Source organism: Juglans regia, chromosome 10 (assembly GCF_001411555.2).
Source record: "Juglans regia cultivar Chandler chromosome 10, Walnut 2.0, whole genome shotgun sequence".
In the NCBI taxonomy this organism is placed as follows: Eukaryota; Viridiplantae; Streptophyta; class Magnoliopsida; order Fagales; family Juglandaceae; genus Juglans; species Juglans regia.
In genome coordinates this window covers 32,403,521-32,421,869 of record NC_049910.1, presented here as the reverse complement: position 1 = coordinate 32,421,869, position 18,349 = coordinate 32,403,521, and the positions used below count along the sequence as shown (strand labels likewise).

Sequence of the window (18,349 nt, the reverse complement as noted above, 5' to 3'; positions counted from 1 at the left end):
TGAGAGTTGTAATATGTTACATTACTTGTGAATTCAACACGAATACGATACGAAATTAACAGATTTGCAATTAATATAAATGAGTTTGAGCCAAAATGGATTGACTCATTAGACATGATAAACGGGTCAATAACAATTCAGCCCACATAACCCAAAATTAATGTAATAAACTGTTTAAATTTTATTTCAAAATTAAATTTTATAATTGTCAGATTTGTAATATTGGTACTTTTCAATATGCTTATTTTTTTTATTGTTGAGATTGTAATTATGGATCTATATTCATATTTATTATGGAAAATACTCTAGCCACAAATGTATTAAATAAAAATAATCTCACAAACTGATGTGACATGATATGATTCGTCAATTGTAAAATTATTTTTATTTTAAAGTAAATCTAATGGATTACATGACGCCACGCTAGTTTGTGAGATTACTTTTGTATAATCTCTTTGTGGTTATAGCAATAATAATTTATTATTGTTGGATTTGTAATATTAGTTTTATTATAGGTTTAAATTTGAAAATATTAATATTTTTTTGTTAACTAGTCTTATTTTTTTAAGATATTGTGGCTACTAATAAATATAAATTTTAAATTTTATGTAAAATTATGTTAATCTGCCCATTAGTTCAGCTCATTTATATAAAACAAGTTAAAACGAATAACACGACCTGTTATTTAAATGGATTGATTAGGATTTGAAGGTCTAACCCGTTAGTTTAATGGATCATACTCAGATTTACCAATATAGTCAGATGTCAATACTTAACATGACTGACAAACACAAATTGACACTCCTAAAGAGAGCTCTTAAAAAGAGACGATCCCCTTCGACTTGTGGGTTACATAGAAGGGGGGAAAAAAACTTTGCCCTTCCTATAATTTAGTTGTGCACCTATGCATCGAAGTAGAAGGAGATACATTACAGAAAGCTCCAATCTCCCTCAAGAGGTCCTTTTATAATTTGTTCCATTTATGCGCTGATCTATTGTGTATCGGCCACCAACGACCACCATGTGCATCGCCAATAGACTCTCCAGTTGTCGATCTTTCAGACAGTTGAAAAAAACTGCTCAAAAGAGCGGCACGTGAGTCTCATGCACGGCTCATACCGCTCGTGAGTTTCACGCACCGCCGCAATAGAGAGAGTCTACCGCCATCACGCATAGCACCACTGGGATCAATGGCTTCGAATCTCTCATATCCGACCACCGCCTTATTTCTTAGAGTGGTGCATGAACCACACGCAACACCATAGACAATGAAAGTCCTATGCTTGCGTATCGACACATCCTCTAGTTGTTACGTTCCTATATTCCTGCTTTCCCTAACTGAGGATCAAGACAAAGTGGTCATAGAAGACTCCTACAGCCAGTCCAAACAAACAAGCTGCAGCGCACATTGTTTCTCTAATAGTTTGTTTATCAGACTATATAAAAACCGCTTCAAATGACTTACCTTTAGTGAAAAATGGGTGGGAGCCAATTTTTTACTCTAGATCCCCTTTTTTTTTTTTTTTTATTCTACTGGTGTTGGATTTGTTTGTTTTGGAATAATTGTTGGGGACTTTTACCCCATAATTTTGTATCATATAACCACTTAATTTATCTATAAATATGCTTGCTTGGAGGGGAAAAAAAAAAATGGAGGTACATTACGATCTGGGACCTCTATGGTTCTATTAGATAGGCATAAATCTCTGTCAGTTTACTTGTCTAGAAAAATCTCTGCCAGTACTGTATTTACAAATAACAAAGATGGATCTAATCTCTCTAAGCGGTATGAATAATCTGTGTTTTCTTTGCTTACCCTTCGCATGGAGCCGAAGGTTTGAATATCGTCTTCGTATGCAACTAGAATAATACAGTCCGTACCTTCGTATGTGTATGCTGGGCTGCACTGGCTTCAGCCTGAGTATATTGCAATTCCTTTTCCTATATGTGCAAGGGGACAAAGGACAAAGGAATCTCCATATATGTACAATCAATGAGGGATAATGTCCAAAAAAAAAAAAAAAACGACGGACATTTTTTGAACGTCTCATGTGGATTCTGTCTGCCTGCACTTCCATACGAGTGGAGCCACCAGCATCCATACTGCAAGACATTTTCAATCTTTTGTAAGCGCGCAACTTCAACTATCGGTATGTGATGAAAAACTCAGTAAGAATATTCAATCTTTGCTGTGAAAACTAAAATAAATCAGACCCTTGTGATTCAAAATGATGATATTTAATCCAATTTTTGATATTGATAACATGATCATCCTCAGATAGCTTCAGTTTAAGTACTTACGGTAGACACAAACTGCCAGCAACTCATTCACTATTCTGACCCATGTGCTGGTCCACCCCACATCAATCGTCCACCTGTGGAAGCGTGATTGGAAAAGGCTTAGGGAAATCTAAAGTTGGTTTTATCCCACTCGATTGTTATTATTGGAAATAGAGTATGTCTGCTGGAACAACAGTTTAATGGAATAAAAATAATAAGAGAACTTACTTTTTCATGGAAAGATGAGTATTCCAACCAATCAATAGCATTGCAAAGTACATAGCTCCTGTGGCAAACACAAAGTGGAAGAAGCCATAACCATACGGAACATCATCTTGGCCGTGTGTCCTATCCTTCCTGAACTGCAGCTGTAGTCAGATACATCTTGGTGGAAATATCGGTAATCAATGAGAGTTGATTGGAAATATGGAGCAAACCTGAAAGCATTTGGAATCTATGCCTGTTGAAAACGTTGCAATAACAATCGCAAGCACAGCAACAACAAAGCTCTGTCAACAGATGACAGTCATTTTCACACTGGGCTAAAGGGAGCTTTGAAATTGTGGCAATGAGAACTGTAAAAACTAAAGCTTGCCAGAGTAGGATAGAACTATAAGTCAAATACAATGGTTTACTATAACGTATTGCATATTACAAAATGAGATGTTTTGATTGAAAATATAAAAAACTACAGATATAAATTTAATTCGTTTTGTATATCTAGGCTTCACATAAACTATTGGTTCTATTACTTACCAAAAAATAAAGCATAAACTAGTGACCTTTTAGTGAAAGTGATACAAGTGTGCTTTTGAAAGTCTATGTCATAATCACATTCCAGAAAAAGGAGTGTATTTTTGTAGTAACTTAATTCTGTTTAGCTGTGCTGAGCACAAGCTTGACAGCCAAGCAAAGTGGTTTGAAGATGCAATGATTTTCAGAATAAACAACGAAGATTTAATAAGATCAGTATTTCCTCTTGAGAAAAGCTAGGAAGTAATTTTATCAACCAACCATCAAGGGGTTCAAGGCACGTATCGCGAACAAGATTTATCATGAGCTGAATATCATAAAAGCTATTAAACAAAATTTATGAAGAATCCAAATGTTACTATGATGGTAAGCCAGTCTGTTTTGTCTGTAGCTCCTGCATTCCTGATGCACTTTCCCTCTGTTGGTTCACTGCAAACATGTAAAGTGTCAAGTTTGATAAAGGAGAGATGTCAAGGTGGCAGATTTTCTAAAAGCAATAAATCACCAGAAATCATAAATGAACCCGGCAAAAATTTCTGTTTACTAGAGTTAAAATGGCTTTGTTTAGGCACTCGGTTGCATGAATTTAGATTCTGGAGCAGGCATCAATGACAATTTAAAAGATTTAAGTTAAATTACCATGTTTTATTGGATGGTTAAGAACTTAAAGGGGGCAGTGTAACAGCATCAAAAAATCACATTTATTTAAGAAAAGCCAGAAAAAGAATAGAGACCATGCCTCCTAATTGCACACCAACAGATAAAGACCACATAAAGCCCCATGAGCCCTGGTGTCAATATGCCAGCATTCACCTGTTTCAGGTAAATATTAGCAATGTACATCAAATTAGGTTAAAATATGAATGAACTGAAAGGCATGGTACAGTGATCAGAACCTACTTTTGGGTGAAGAGAGACACTGGTCATGAGTTGGAGGAGTACCAATGTTGAAGTAATGAAGAAAATATTAAGGATGCAAGATGGCTCCGGTGCATACCAAATATACATCAAAATGATCCCCCCCAAGCACACAACATATGCAGTCGTTGCAAGTAACATCAAATAGATTTGGCTGCAGTGATAACAGTATGAGGAACACAGTAGCTTACTAGCTAATATCACTTGTTATGAAATCTGAAAAACCAGAGTGCATATTTTAATTTTTTAAACAGGTATCATATGGCATGTGACTGTTGAAATTGGCAGTAAACAATTTTTAAATAAGAGACCTAAAACTCTCTTAGTTACCTATAGTCATAGATGTATCAAGGACTTGTTTATGCATTTGTATTTTGTGAAGGTAAAACAAAAGCATATTTCCTGTCTTACCATCTTTCTGCACTTTTTTCTGGCCGACAATGATCATTCAGCCACATAATGAAGCTGATAATGCTTATCAGCTGAATTAGAAGAAAGACCCTGAAAAGGAATGTACTGAATGATTAAATACTTAAATCTTCCATAAATAATATCCAAAAGAATGTGATGCAATGAGATGGAATACTTAAATCTTCAATTCCCAATGCAACAAATTCTATATACATGATTTGAAGTTAGTATAACATAACAGGAAGCATAGATACCCGGCACCAAAATGTGCAATCTCCCCTGCCAAAGGAGAAGATCTAGTGTCAAAGGCATGTCATTGGCTAATTTGAAAGTGCAATAAACTTGATATCTTTATAAAAATAACTTTGAGAAAAAACTATCAGGCTCGCTCAGAAATGGGATTGCACTAACCATAGAGCTTAATAATGCCAGAGGGAAGCAAAAAAGGGATGGTAGTAAAGGCAATCCACATAACTATCTTTGCAGACCACCATCCAGAATGCCAAGAATCTCTGGGCTCATCCAACTTTGAGGTGCCAACTGTTGAAAAAAACATTGTGATAAAAAATGTCTGATGAGGCATTAAGGTTCACTTGATTCATAGGTGAAAAACAATGAAGATGACACAGATGCTTGTATCAATTTTGGTACACAAAAGTCGTAAGATTCAGACTGCGGAAATTGATTCACACCGATGTCATCAGAGATTAAAAAAAGCTGCTTTCAATGAATAAAAAATCTCAAGACAAGCTAGTCTTCAGAACTAAGTGAATTCCATGCTCATTACTAAAAGGATACAAAGCACCCCAAGCTCACTCGCAGAACTGCTTCAGCACCCAAACAGTCTCTTGAATCTTCGCATCCTCTTAATCCTGTACCCACAAATGTGCATTAGTATCATGCACTGCTGGTCTGGCCAGCAGAGAAAAGTATCAAAGTGGCATCTGTTGTTTTACTTAAGGACTTAATGACCAAGTGGAAATAATTTTTTTTACAAGGACTTTTAAGTGGGAGGCAAGGGCATAGGCATAAAAAGCCTTCCTTTTATACCTCCACCGCCATTCATGTGTAAAAATACACCACAAATATCAAGCATGCATTTTAAAATGTACATACTCTGTGGATGTTAGGTAAGTGCAATCCCATTGCATTCATTGCCAACGAGGATGGCCAGTTTGCAGCCTTGAGAAGGGTTTTTATATTTATTATGTACAGAGCGACACTACTGAACAATAAGATCAAGACCGAAATTCCTCGGAACCACTGATCAAACAAATGAATATGAACATATGTACCACAAAAGCTGAGAATTTTCTTTTGAACGGTAACAAAAGCTGAAAAACAATCACTGGTCATTGTCATTTGAAATTAAACAAATGTGACAGGCAAGTTTCTCGAATCTTACTCTTCACTTCCATCAAGGCGTTGCTGCCATAATCTCGAGCAGTCCATGCTAGAAGAGTTGAAACTAGAAAAATCAAGCCGTAAACATATCTTGCCATCCAAGGATTGGAGCCATTGCTGAACTGGCGAGAGCACGAGTCGTCCTTGCACACGTCGTGCCTCTCATTGCTGCTGCTGCTTTCACCATTCTCCATTTTTACCTCCTCAACCCGGCAACGCTTGTGACAGAGAGCCTAAATCGGGCTAAGGAAATCCCAAATGGTTATTTCTTCATTCATGCAGCTACTTTCTCTCTCTTCAGTGCAGTCTAGAGTACGCCATGAATCCCACACTCATAGGACATTTGCTTACTGTTTACCTGCGCGACAAAACAACAAAAAAATCGAATCAGTAATCACCACTGAAGGGTATACACGCAATGCGCATGTCTTTATTCTCTTAAGCTCGGGTCAAGCAACAAAGCCTACATGCTACGTAGCTATGCCCCTTTGCTTTGGTTTTCAATTGAGAATTATTTCGTCCCATCAATATTTATCATTTTCAAAAACTCAATTGAATTTGAAAGCTTTAGTTATTTTATTCTAGAACACATAATTTATATCATAATAAAATTTAAATTATAAAATTTATCTTTTAAATTAAATTATGTCTAAATATATTATCACACTAAATTATAAATATAATTTTTCTCAATAATTATATATCAAAATCTATATATTGAATTCATCGTCTCTTCTTCCGTGCAATTACTTTAATAATAATTTTATATAGGTGTTTCGCCCCTGCTCTTATATCTCCATTTTAATTTTTAGTTTTTCTTTATTGAAAAAAGAACGAAAATGCTTCTAAGTATTCAATCATAACCAATCTAAAAAAATATCAAATAAGGATATAATTAATAACTAGCCGGCATAAGACTCAGTTCTTTTTGCACGCTTAACACACGAACAAACTCAATGCCTCAAAAACAATAGATCAGACGAATCCCAGGGATTTATTATTTTTTTTAATTTTTTTTTTCCGTTAGACAGACTATCAAATCTGAATAACATTAAAATTTACACTATTATCTCGTTATTATAATCAATTTTAATTGTTGATCTGTCTAAAATTATGAAATACTGCCAGGTAACTTCTGACATTTTACCAGGCATGCGTGAGATGATCAATAGGAATTATAATGAAACAGTGACTTTAGCTTAGTTTTAATTCTCTATTCACGGTTCAAAAAAAAAAAAAAAAACTAATGATTTTATCGAAAATCTGGATTTGAAATTCCCACTCCGTTGTGTAAAAAAAAAAAAATTAAAAATTTTATCATTTTTAAAATAAGCTACACTACACAAGTTTATTACTAACATTCTAAAATAGAAACTTTGAACCTAAAAATGATTAATCCTAGTTAATTTTGTTAGCGCCTCCGATTACTTACTCCTACTTACTCCCATTATCTTGAAAGAAAAGGCAGCCACCATCTAGCGAGACGATCAGAATAATCATAAGCACTATCAATGTCAGTGCCAAAATTCAACCGATGACGCCTAAATGGCCAAATCCCAAATCCAGCGAGATTTGGCCAAGACAGCTAGATCCGTTCGAGTCTCGTTGAATTCTCCCGGATCCAGCCAGTACGGTCACATTTGGATGAATCCCACCAATTTTTACCACATCACCTTGGATTTGTCCAAATTAGGTGCCGCTTGGTTGCTAGTCTCCACCAACGACGGCCAAACAACCACCAGTTTTTTTCTTTAATTTAAATTTAATTATTTTAAACTTTAATTCTTAGGAATTGGATCAAGTGGTAAAAACTCTTGAAAATGATTATATTTTATTATTTATATTATATTTTTAATGCTCATTATCACGTGTAGGTTAGACTCTCTTTTAATGAGTGAGTCTAATATATAAAATATTTAATTAAATAAAATAGAATATAAAATTTGATTTTAAATTCAAAATCTCTGTTTTGATATCATATAAAATTATTATTTATTTAAAAAAATTAAATTAATAAAAAGAGTTAAATTTTATTATTTATATTATATTTTTAACAATATGTTTCCTCCAAATCTAATTCTCTCAAGTATAAATAATTTATAAGAGAATTTTCTTGCTGAAAATCTGTGCATTATTAGAATTAGTCAAAACTTTATTATCGGACAATCAATGCCAACTAAAAAAATATTTATTAAAAAGATGAAGAGTCTGACACTCTTGACTTTTATTGGAGTGTCAGGGAAGGGTCTATACCAATTAAAGTTAGATTCATGAGAGGTTTAAACGTAGAGATGAGTTGAGATTGATTGAGATGATTTATAAATAGTAAAATAAAAATTAAATTATTTATTATATTTACTGTAGGAATTTAAAAAAATTATTTTAAGATTTAAAAAAGTTGAATTATTTATTATATTTTGTGTGAGAATTTAAAAAAATTGTAATTATAAGATGAGATGAGTTGAGATGAGTTTTGAATCCAAACCTCTCCTCAATTAAAAAGAATTTGAATAGACAAAAATATTACACAAGAAACTTCACAAATTGAAGTAATTTAAGATTGGATGTTGAATTGAATTGAGATGAATTAAATTTTTTATTAATAGTAATAAGTTAAGATGATATAGCAAATTTTATATGATCCACTTAAAATGAGTTTAAATGTGTTTAAATATTAAGATAAATTTATATATATTTATAAGAAATTAAAAAATGTTATGAGTCCTGTGCATAAAGAGGTGTTGAGTTGAAAAAGTTATGAATCTTACATGTAAAGAGATATTGAGTGAAAAAAATTATAGATCTTAATATAAAGAGATTTTAAATTGAGTTGAGTTTAATAATTGAAAAGTGGATGTTTAAATATTAAACTTAATTTAAAATTAGATCAAATTGAGTTGATATCAATTCAGTTGGAATTTCTAACGGGACCTTAACGTTATTCATCATATTATTATGTTCTTTTTACTGTAAAATAAATTTAGTATATTCTAATAACTGCGTTAGTGTGTAAATTTTTTGTATAAAATGTTTCTATAAACCTAACACTTCTGCTCTCTCTAGTCTCTACCGGAATTTCTTGCCCCACGAAACTGTGAGAGTTTTTTTAAGGGACGACTGTACCCTCAACGACCCAGGGATCTATTTCACTTTTCACGGGTAGCCATGGTCATTTACGCATTACACACTAGTTAAGTGTGGGATTATACTTTGCCCGTCGTCACCTGTGTGGAGCAGAGGGAAGAGACCTCTAAAGAAAGCAAACTGATTCTTCGTGATCTCTTAAATTACTAAAAAAAAAGTAGTCAAAAATACAAATTACCCAGATATTTCTCCTCAGAAACTGTGTTAAATTATTTGTATCCCCCAATTTGTGAATAAAAAACGAACTTAATCGAAATTTGTATTCTTTTCCTTTAGTTTCGCTGCAACCAAACGAAGCATTGTGGAGAAAAAAGCATCTTAAAAAGTTCATGGTGAGTTAACCAAAAAGACGAAGTAAACCGATGTTTTCAATCACAGAGAGAAAATAAATAATCTTCAGGTCTGATTTATAACCATTAATTTTTCTGATGGACAGAATTATGCTATGGTATAGGACTTCCAATCCATGGATTATCACCAACATAGCTAACAAATTTCGGATATCAAAAGATCATGATTGTGGACAAAGCATTCAAAGAAATGCAAAAACTAAGAAGAAGAAGAAGAAAACGAAGACGGCGACGTACCTGTGAAAGAGTAGGCGAAGACCGAGATGGAAGACAGGGAACTTCTTGGAGAAGCACTAAAATTCGATCTCTGTGCAAGGACGAAATTGTGAAAGAATTTCAGAGTTCTCTCATAATTTATGATTCTTTGAGGCGCTTTAGAACTGGTCTCCCCAGAGACAGTGAGGGAGATTGCTTTTTGGAGGTTTCCTTCGCTTTATTTGGTTGCTTCTTTTTTCCCGCCCTAAGCATCTTATTTTCGCTTCGGACCGTACCTTTCAAGGTTTGTTCTTTTAAACAATAATTAATTAATAATTCCATTCAAACAAAATTAATTACACCTTTTAACTGCTTGATTCCTAAATCTCTGGATCTTTTTTCGGTTAGTCTGATGTTGTTAGTTTAATAATAAAGATTTTATTATTTATTTGGAAAAAGTTCCTCTGCAGCCTGAAGTGTATCGATGAAGTTGTTCTATTGGATTGGACTATCATGATTATCATCAGTTCTGTGTGTTTTTTTTTTTTTTTTAATTCGATGACGTGGCAATCACGCGACCAATGAGGCAACTTCATCTGCACAATTTAGGTGATGGAGTATCAAACAATTTATTTTATAGAGATTTGCTTCTAAGCGATCGGGCCATTTTTCCATGTTTAATAGCCTTCCACTTGTATCCTGCCACCTCAGAAATTATACCAAACTCTATGTACATCCGTTCACATGGAAAATAAGGAAAACAAAAGAATAACATCAATCACGATGGGAAGATATGTGCTTCCAGTTTCACTGCTGCACAATAGAAAAGCAGCTTCCACCGCTACCAGTCATTACAAAAATAACTTCATTTTTCATTTCTGTCTACACTTTGGTTTGGCAAACAAGAAAACAGTTACCATTCAACCTGCCAAATCTAGAGCTAATCGTTCCATTCCTTCAAGCTTCAAAGAAGAAGAAAATGCAGCGGCAAGAAAACATCATTTCGTTCATTCTAGCTTCATCTAAAGAAGAAGAAAACGCAGTGTCAGATCTCGTGCATCCTCTCTCTCATATCTCATAACCTGCAAAATATAAGAAGAAACTACCATTAAAATAAACTACAACATATTAAAATAAAAGTGAAAAAGAATATTTAAAAAAAAAAAGTATTCTACACGGACAGCCACAAACAGATCTATGAAAATGCAACAACTAGTCCATTGCCACATTTTATTCCCTATGCCTCTCATACATGAAAATGAAAATCATCCATGACGAGAGGGCTTCCATGCCACTCGAAAGAGAGAGTTAAGGTTGATATAAAAAATAAAATGACAAAATATAAAATTAAAGGCGATGTTCGGTAAGAGCTATGCCAGCCAAGAGGAGCACGAGTGCACGACTACAGATTCGGAGTGCTCAAGGCCAACCTGTGCTGAGTAAAGCGACACTAAAAGCTAGACCCTGGTGCCGTACACAGCGTCACCAAGTTCTCTTATCTCACTCTGGCCGAGTTCTGCATATCCTGTCGCCGTCGAAGGCCAACAAACCAAAAAGAAAGGAAAAAACAAAGGGGCTATGACACACAAGGGGGATCGAGGAAGAGATCTGAGAGGATCAGATCTGTGTGTCTCTTGGAATGTTTTCCTGAGTGCGGTCTCATTCTACTTCTAATGGAATGCCTACATGGCATTAGATTAGTGGAGGGCTGCTTTTGGGGGAAGATCAGCCCGACCAGTTCTAAGGAAAACTCTATTTTATATCTTAGCATTTCACGTATAATATTTTTCTTTAATAAATAGGTTCAGTATATAAAATATTTAATTAAATGAGATAGAGTATAAAGTCATGATTCGAACGTAAGATCTCTGCTCTAATACCATATGAAATCAGCTATTGTCCTAAAAGTTTAAGCTAATAAAAAAAATAGATTTTATTATTTATTCTATATTTTAAATTTTTACAGGTAGTAAAAGAAAAACATCATTTTAAGTTTTTAAGAAACACATGAAATAGATTCTACATGATTTATATAGGCAACAATTAATATTTTATGGTATATTTTATATATCTATCTCTCTTCACTTGAGGTTGTTAAATTCATAATAAACATGAAGAACTTACAACTGGAAGATCTTGATCCGACTAACGACTGAATTGAAAATGCAATAACAAATCATTTGAGGTCCCCATATATTCAATCTTTTTCTTTTAGAAAGTAGTTTTGTTAAGATTAATATCCTTTATGCATGGGTTCCCTACAAATTTACAAGTCAATTTTTCTGGTTATAAAGTATTAAGATATAAAATAAATAATAAAATTTACCTCTTCCTTAAATAATAAAATCTACATATTTCTATTAGTTCAATGTTTTAGGACAAGTGATGAATTTCACATGGTATTAGAGCAGAGATCTTAAGTTCGAACCCTGACTCTATACTCTACTTCATTTAATTAAATTTTCTATGTCTTGGATCACCTATTGAGAGAGAGTCTGACCCACACGTAAGGAGGAGTATTATGATATAAAATAAATCATAAAATCTATCTATTTCTATTAGTTTAAACTTTTAAGATAAACGAAGATTTCATATTAGAAACTATTGTTATGTTTTCTTATTTTGATAAACAAAATAACGTACGACTGTTCATTTATATATTTCTTGTTTTTAATAAACCAGAGACGGCAAGAATATTAGGAAAAGAAAAAGAGTCCAACAACAAAAAAAAATAAACGTGTGCATATTATGGTTGTTGGGACTCGTGGATTGTATTCAATTAGTAATCTGAGTCCCTTTGGTCAGTCAGTTGGAAGAAAATCTTCACAATTTGAAACAAAATATATTGGCAGTTTCGGAAAGGAATTTTAGCTTTCATTTAGACTACCATCCATGCACTTTCTCATCTGTCTGTTTGTTCGAATTGGATTATATATTGAGAGGATACTTGGCACCAAATCAGTAACAAGTAACATCATGTTTTTAGGAATTAGCTATGATTCTAAGAATTGTACATTTTTTCCATATTTTATTTGTTACCATAAACAGCTTATGCTCATGGATCTATTTATTTAAGAATTCTTTCATTGTAAAAATAAGTTTTAGAAATGAAAAAAATTCATGTTTTGGAAATTTAACATGGTATCATCTTAACCACGATCATTTCTCTACTACATACATGGCCTCCTCTTCCAACCCTCACCACCCCTCTTCCTTCCCATACCTCCTCTATCCCTCTGATTCTCCTAATCTTATTTTAGTTTGTGGTCTCCTCACAGGGAATAATTTTCCAAAATGGTAGAAAGTTATGACCTATGCTCTTAATGCCAAGAACAAACTCAGTTTTGTTTATGGCACTCTCTCACCACCCGAACTCCGCTCTATCGACTACACCCAATGGAATCAAACAAAGAACATGGTCCTTACCTGGCTTCTAAACTCCATCAATCCCTCCATCGCCAATTTCCCTGAATTCCACACCAATCCTTTCATGAAGAACTAAATATTGGGTAAAACGTAGGGTAGAAATCGATTGATAAAAATACTTTGACTTTATTTCAATTCACATATTAAGCTTTATTGTTTAAGATTCTAGGATTGAATTCTTTATTTGTTTTGGATATTATAAGTTTGAGACAATTATATTAAATCTTGCTATGGTTTGTTGAGTTATAGGATTATGAATATATGATTGTGACTTAAATAGGTTTATCATGCCATTGATGTGATCTTTTGTTACACTATTGTTTGTGAACATAGTGTCGTCTTTAGATATGATATTCATTTTTATATATGAAAACTGTGGTTTGTAAAGGGGAATAGATTCTAGAATTAAATTTGATAAAATAGATGAATATAATGTCATATCTTCCAATTGAGAATTTGGTGCTATAATTCTTAATTGTGTATATAGTTTGGATTGAAAAAATCAGAGTATTGGATCCTGTAGATGGAGGCCCGAAGTTTTACTTGCCTTTTTGCCCATGCCCTAATCTCATTTTAATTGCGTGCTTTAGATAGAATTTTCATATTCTTGTCATATTGTCATTTAATCTTTTCCCTTAAGCTTGTATCTTGTAGTGTTTCTTCCGACTCCCTGTGGATCGACACCCTAAACTATATTATACCACCATTAAATAATTTGGGCATAATTAAATTTTAGCATCGTTGCCGATGATTACGATGCAAGAATCAATACAAAGCATAATTTATTTCAGCAGTTTGTAAAGACGGTAACTTCGTTCCTTTTTTTAGCTTGCTCCATTATTATTATTATTATTATTTCTTTCTTTCTTTTCATAGTATTTTTAGTTTTTAGTATTTTGTTATTGTGCATGCACAGATATAGAGACGCATTGGGTAGACTTGCTTGTAAGCCTGTGCTAGAGTCACAATCAAAATTTTTAAATCCTTCATTTGAAAATCTATCTAGCTCCGAAGAAACACTACACGAAAATCAAGTTTACCTCCACCTTACACGCAAAGCCACACCATCATGCATCATGTTTTCAACCAACACTTGTCAACTTGATTTTAAAGTATGGATGACACAACTACTTCCCACATTTCATGGTTTAGAGAATGAAAATCCTTATTTGCACATTAGGAAGTTTGAGGAAGTAGTTGCGACTTTTCATAATCATAATGCTACAAATGATGTTGTGAGATTAAATGACACAAGTCTTCTTTAACCACGATTAGTAGGATCATGGAATAAGATGACACAAGTCTTCTTTAACAAATATTTTTTCCAACGTAAGACCAATGCTTTGAAGATGCAGATCTCCACCTTTGCACAAAAGGATAGTGAGACTTTGTATCAGACTTGGGAGAGATTTAAGGAGTTGTTGAATATGTGTCCTCACTATAGATATAAGAACTGGCGCTTAGTTTGTTATTTTTATGAGGGACTTACACCTAGAGAGCGTCAATTCATAGAAATGATGTGTAATGGTAAGTTTTTGCATAAAGATCCGGATGAAGCCATAGAATATCTCAATGAGCTTGCTTAAAAAGATCACACTTAGACCATACCTAGTGCTACTAAAAATAAAAATAGGTCACAGCCTTCTGAAAATCCAAATTGTGGTGGAATTTACCATCTTAGAGAAAATAATAGCCTAAAAGCTAAAGTTGAGATGCTTACTAGGGAGTTAGAGGTGTTAAAAACTAAAGATTTAAAGCCAACACACATGACTACTCATGTAGAGTCATTTGGACCATATTTTATGTGTGATGGGGTAGATCATCTAACTCAAGAGTGCCCCACATTCTGCACATTTTTCTGAAACCTACAATCCAAGGTGGCGTAATCATCCTAATTTTAGCTGGAAATCTAAAAACCAGCAACCTGCACAGCCACCTAGAGCTTACCCTGCATTGTATCAAGCATCTTCTTCTTCTAGGAACCCCTTAGAAGATACTTTACATGCTTTTATTGAGGAAAATGGTAAAACTAATCAAAAGTCTGAATCTTTGATTACACTGGTTGTTGAAGAAAATAAGGAGATAAAGAACCATGTATCTAAGTTGATGAGCTCCTCAAGTGTGAATGAGCGTAGCAAGTTCCCTTCTTAAGCTCAGTCCACACCCCAACGTCAACATATGGTGCAAGAAAATTTGAAGGATGTTTATGCCATTATGACACGTAGTGGTAAATCCTTACACATCCCAACAACTTATAAGTCAAAGGATATTGAAAAGGATCAAAGCAATAGTGGTGCCGAGCTACCCAAGGAAATCGAGGTAATAAAGAGTTAAATTAAGGTACTAGTTCCTTAAACTTTAAAATTGAATATGCGAACATTCGATCCTAGCAAGGAAATCCTGGAGAACTTTAAGCAGGTAAAAATTAACCTCCCTCTTTTGCATGTTATTAAACAAGTTCCTACTTATGTAAAAGTTCTCAAAGATTTGTGTACAGTTAAGAGGAATCACCATGTTAAGAAGACAACATTCCTCACAGAGCAAGTTAGTGCTCTTATTGAGCAGTGAATTCCTCCTAAGTACAAAGATCCTGGTTGTCCAACCATTGCATGTAATATTAGGAATTATGAGTTTGGGAAAACGTTGCTAGATTTATGAGCTAGTATAAATTTGATGTCTTATTCCATTGAAAAACTCTTGCTGCATCTCCTAGTGCAAGAGCGGGGCAAACAGGTTTGGCGTGGAAAAACAAAAATGCAACGTTTCACCCCCTTCTCTGCATTTCCCCAGATCTCTTACCCTCCCTCATTCCATTTCCCTCCCACTCTATTTTCTCTCCCTCGAAGACGAATTCCATTACGCTGAGACTCTCCGTGTTTCCCTCCCTCTCTGTGTTCTCCCTCAAAGACAAAGACCTCTCTCCATTTCCCTCCCTTTTTGTGTTTCCCAGTCGTCGTCTTCATGTGTAATGGTTTCCCAGTCGTCGTCTTCTTGCTCATCTGATCTGGGAAATTGCTACCCATATTGTTTTTTAGTCGTCTTGTTCGTCTGGGACCTTGGGTCCATTTTCGTGTGGATCTTCTCTGTGGGTCTCCATAGGTAAATTTTTTTCTTTTTCATTTCTCAGTCTACATTTCATCAACTGTTTCTTCTTGTCAATGGAAATTCGCTTTGGTTGGCCTCATACCTCTTCATAGAAAATAAACAAATTGCTTTCATCTTCTTTAATTTTTGTTTGGTTGCGCGAAATTTCAACAAAGGGAAAAGAAAAGAAAAAACTGGGAGACACCCAGAACCGAGTTTTTTTTTTCTTTCTTTATCCCACTATTTTTGAAGAATGTAACAAAACAGAAGGAGCATAAAAGGAAAGTAGGAGCTGAAGAATAATAAAGAAGATAAGTACCTAGGACGTTCTTGGCGATGAGGTGGACTGCTTGAAACATTGCTCCTACATGGAGAGCCTGGCTGGAGTAAGTTCAATGGAGGTTTAATTTTGCATTTTCCGCAGTCAGAGGTTTTCTCTGACAAACAGTGAATTATGATGATGTTCATGCCCTCCAGGTCAATTGATTTCAAGTTTTCAAGCTGGAAAACTCCTATAAACAATTAGGAAGTATTTCTTTTGCCCCTTCTCATTGGTTTTATATGAATTATTATTCTTTTGAATATAATATGCAATGATTGTAGTGAAGCATTATTGAAGATCTTTTTTTTTTTTGGCTACATTATTAACTAATGTCATTATTTATCTCAAATGTGTTAATTTTTAAATGTACTCTATCCTTTTTAATGTTAAGTTCCATGCTTTGAGTGATCCTACAACCTGACCCTCCACCTCATTTTTTTATGAGGTAGCATCATTTGAGCCAAAACGTACTGGTTTGCTTGGGCTTTTGCGAAAAAATAGAAATTTCTAGAAGCTTGTTTTGTGCATATGTGAGTGATATTGAAGAGGTGGGAGAATCAGCCATTGTCGGGTGTCCAGCCTTAATAGGACAAGGTCTTTTGATTCTTAATTTTGCACCCAGCCCCCAGGAATAAACTTGGTGGTCATTATTTAGAATATCGTGAAAACGTATTGCAGATGTGTGGGATCTCAGGCACATGAATTGAAATTTGCGAGCCCATATTTAACTTTGGACCTAAAGGCTGCTATCTTTTTTTATATTGGATCTTAGGCCTTGGCTAAAACTGATTTGTTGATCAGGAAGTAATGAATACAAAATATTGATTTGGGTGACTTTTTCTGAGTTGTGTTCGCTTTCCTAGCTACTAAATTTCTCCTGTGAAACAAATTATCTAAGGTTGTTTTAAGTTGGTTGGCTTCTGTATATATTTTCAAAGTCCTTTGTCTTTCTTTTTTTTTTTTGGGGGGGGGGGGGGGGTTGTTCATGATAGTATAGACTATATTTAGCTTGATCTAATTTTAGTGAATTGACTAGACCTGGGTAGCTCTTCTTCCACCACCAAGAAGTTGGATTTCTTCAATGTGTTTTATCTCAGACTTTACACGAGGTAGATGTTCAAGTAATTTTCAGATGAGGTTCATCATCATGTTAGTTTTTATTATAAACTTCTTATGATGCACATAATTGCAATACAATATGAAATGTGAACTTTCTTTATTTTTTTTCCTCCTTACTCTTTTAACTTGTAAGGAAAAATATGTCTTTTTACCTATAATAAAAAAAGGAAAATAGATGACTTTGTAAAATTCCTGCTACTGAACTACTTATTTTGTGTGCTAGTTAAGCAAGTGGTCATTATCTTTCATTCACAAATTTCAAAAGCATTTTCATGCTTAGAGATCCACAGTCTTGGGCCCCTCTCAGTTTTGCTACTCTTAAATGATTCCATTTTATGTTTTTTACCATGATCTGGTGTCTTTATTTCCAAATCTATTTGGTATTTAAGACATCATGGAAAAGAAATTTAGGCTGTTTAACTTTCTTTCATTATAATTTGATTTTAATCTTAATAGTGGTGAAATTTGCACCTGGTTTTCTTTTGAGAGAAATTACCTTGTAAAGGGAGGGGCTTATTGTATAAACCACTGGTTGGATAGCCAAGCTCCTTCCAACTCTTAGAGTCTTTTGAGTTGCCTGCCATTTGTATATCCTTATTGTAGAATAGATTCATGTGGAAATACCATTGCTATGTGTGTCTTTTAATATGTATGCCTTTCCATTGTGATTTTGGTTCATGTTAGAATGTCATCATCATCAATGTCTTCTTCATCCTTTGCCAAACGTACTTTGGGTCAACCATTGTGCTTCTGTGAGGTTGAAGCTACATTGAGATACTCAAATACTAGAAGAAATTCAGGACGACCTTTATTTAGGTGTCCAAACTACAACACAGTGAGTAACTACAAGATTTGTAATGTAACATATTTGATATATTGATTAATACAACAGACATCTAACATTTTTTATATGTGTGCGCAAAATATCAAGGATTACTATGCT

General features: G+C 34.1%; 1 protein-coding gene and 1 non-coding gene across 2 annotated transcripts; both read right to left on the bottom strand.

The window, feature by feature from the left end:
* Positions 1 to 1,675: 1,675 nt before the first annotated feature.
* LOC108991120 (probable serine incorporator) lies at positions 1,676 to 9,672 on the bottom strand. The gene is made up of 13 exons (XM_018965262.2): positions 9,498 to 9,672; positions 5,768 to 6,124; positions 5,161 to 5,234; positions 4,774 to 4,933; positions 4,617 to 4,641; positions 4,363 to 4,452; positions 3,934 to 4,105; positions 3,773 to 3,846; positions 3,393 to 3,462; positions 2,718 to 2,789; positions 2,509 to 2,642; positions 2,302 to 2,375; positions 1,676 to 2,103 (listed from the first exon to the last, which is right to left on the bottom strand). The coding sequence occupies exons 2-13, from the start codon at positions 5,958 to 5,960 to the stop codon at positions 2,048 to 2,050; spliced, it is 1,194 nt and encodes a 397-aa protein (XP_018820807.1). The 5' UTR covers positions 5,961 to 6,124; positions 9,498 to 9,672; the 3' UTR covers positions 1,676 to 2,047.
* Positions 9,673 to 14,220: 4,548 nt separating this feature from the next.
* LOC118349809 lies at positions 14,221 to 14,328 on the bottom strand. The gene has a single exon (XR_004802722.1). It is a non-coding gene; the product is annotated as a small nucleolar RNA R71 (small nucleolar RNA).
* Between the last annotated feature and the right edge of the window lie 4,021 nt (positions 14,329 to 18,349).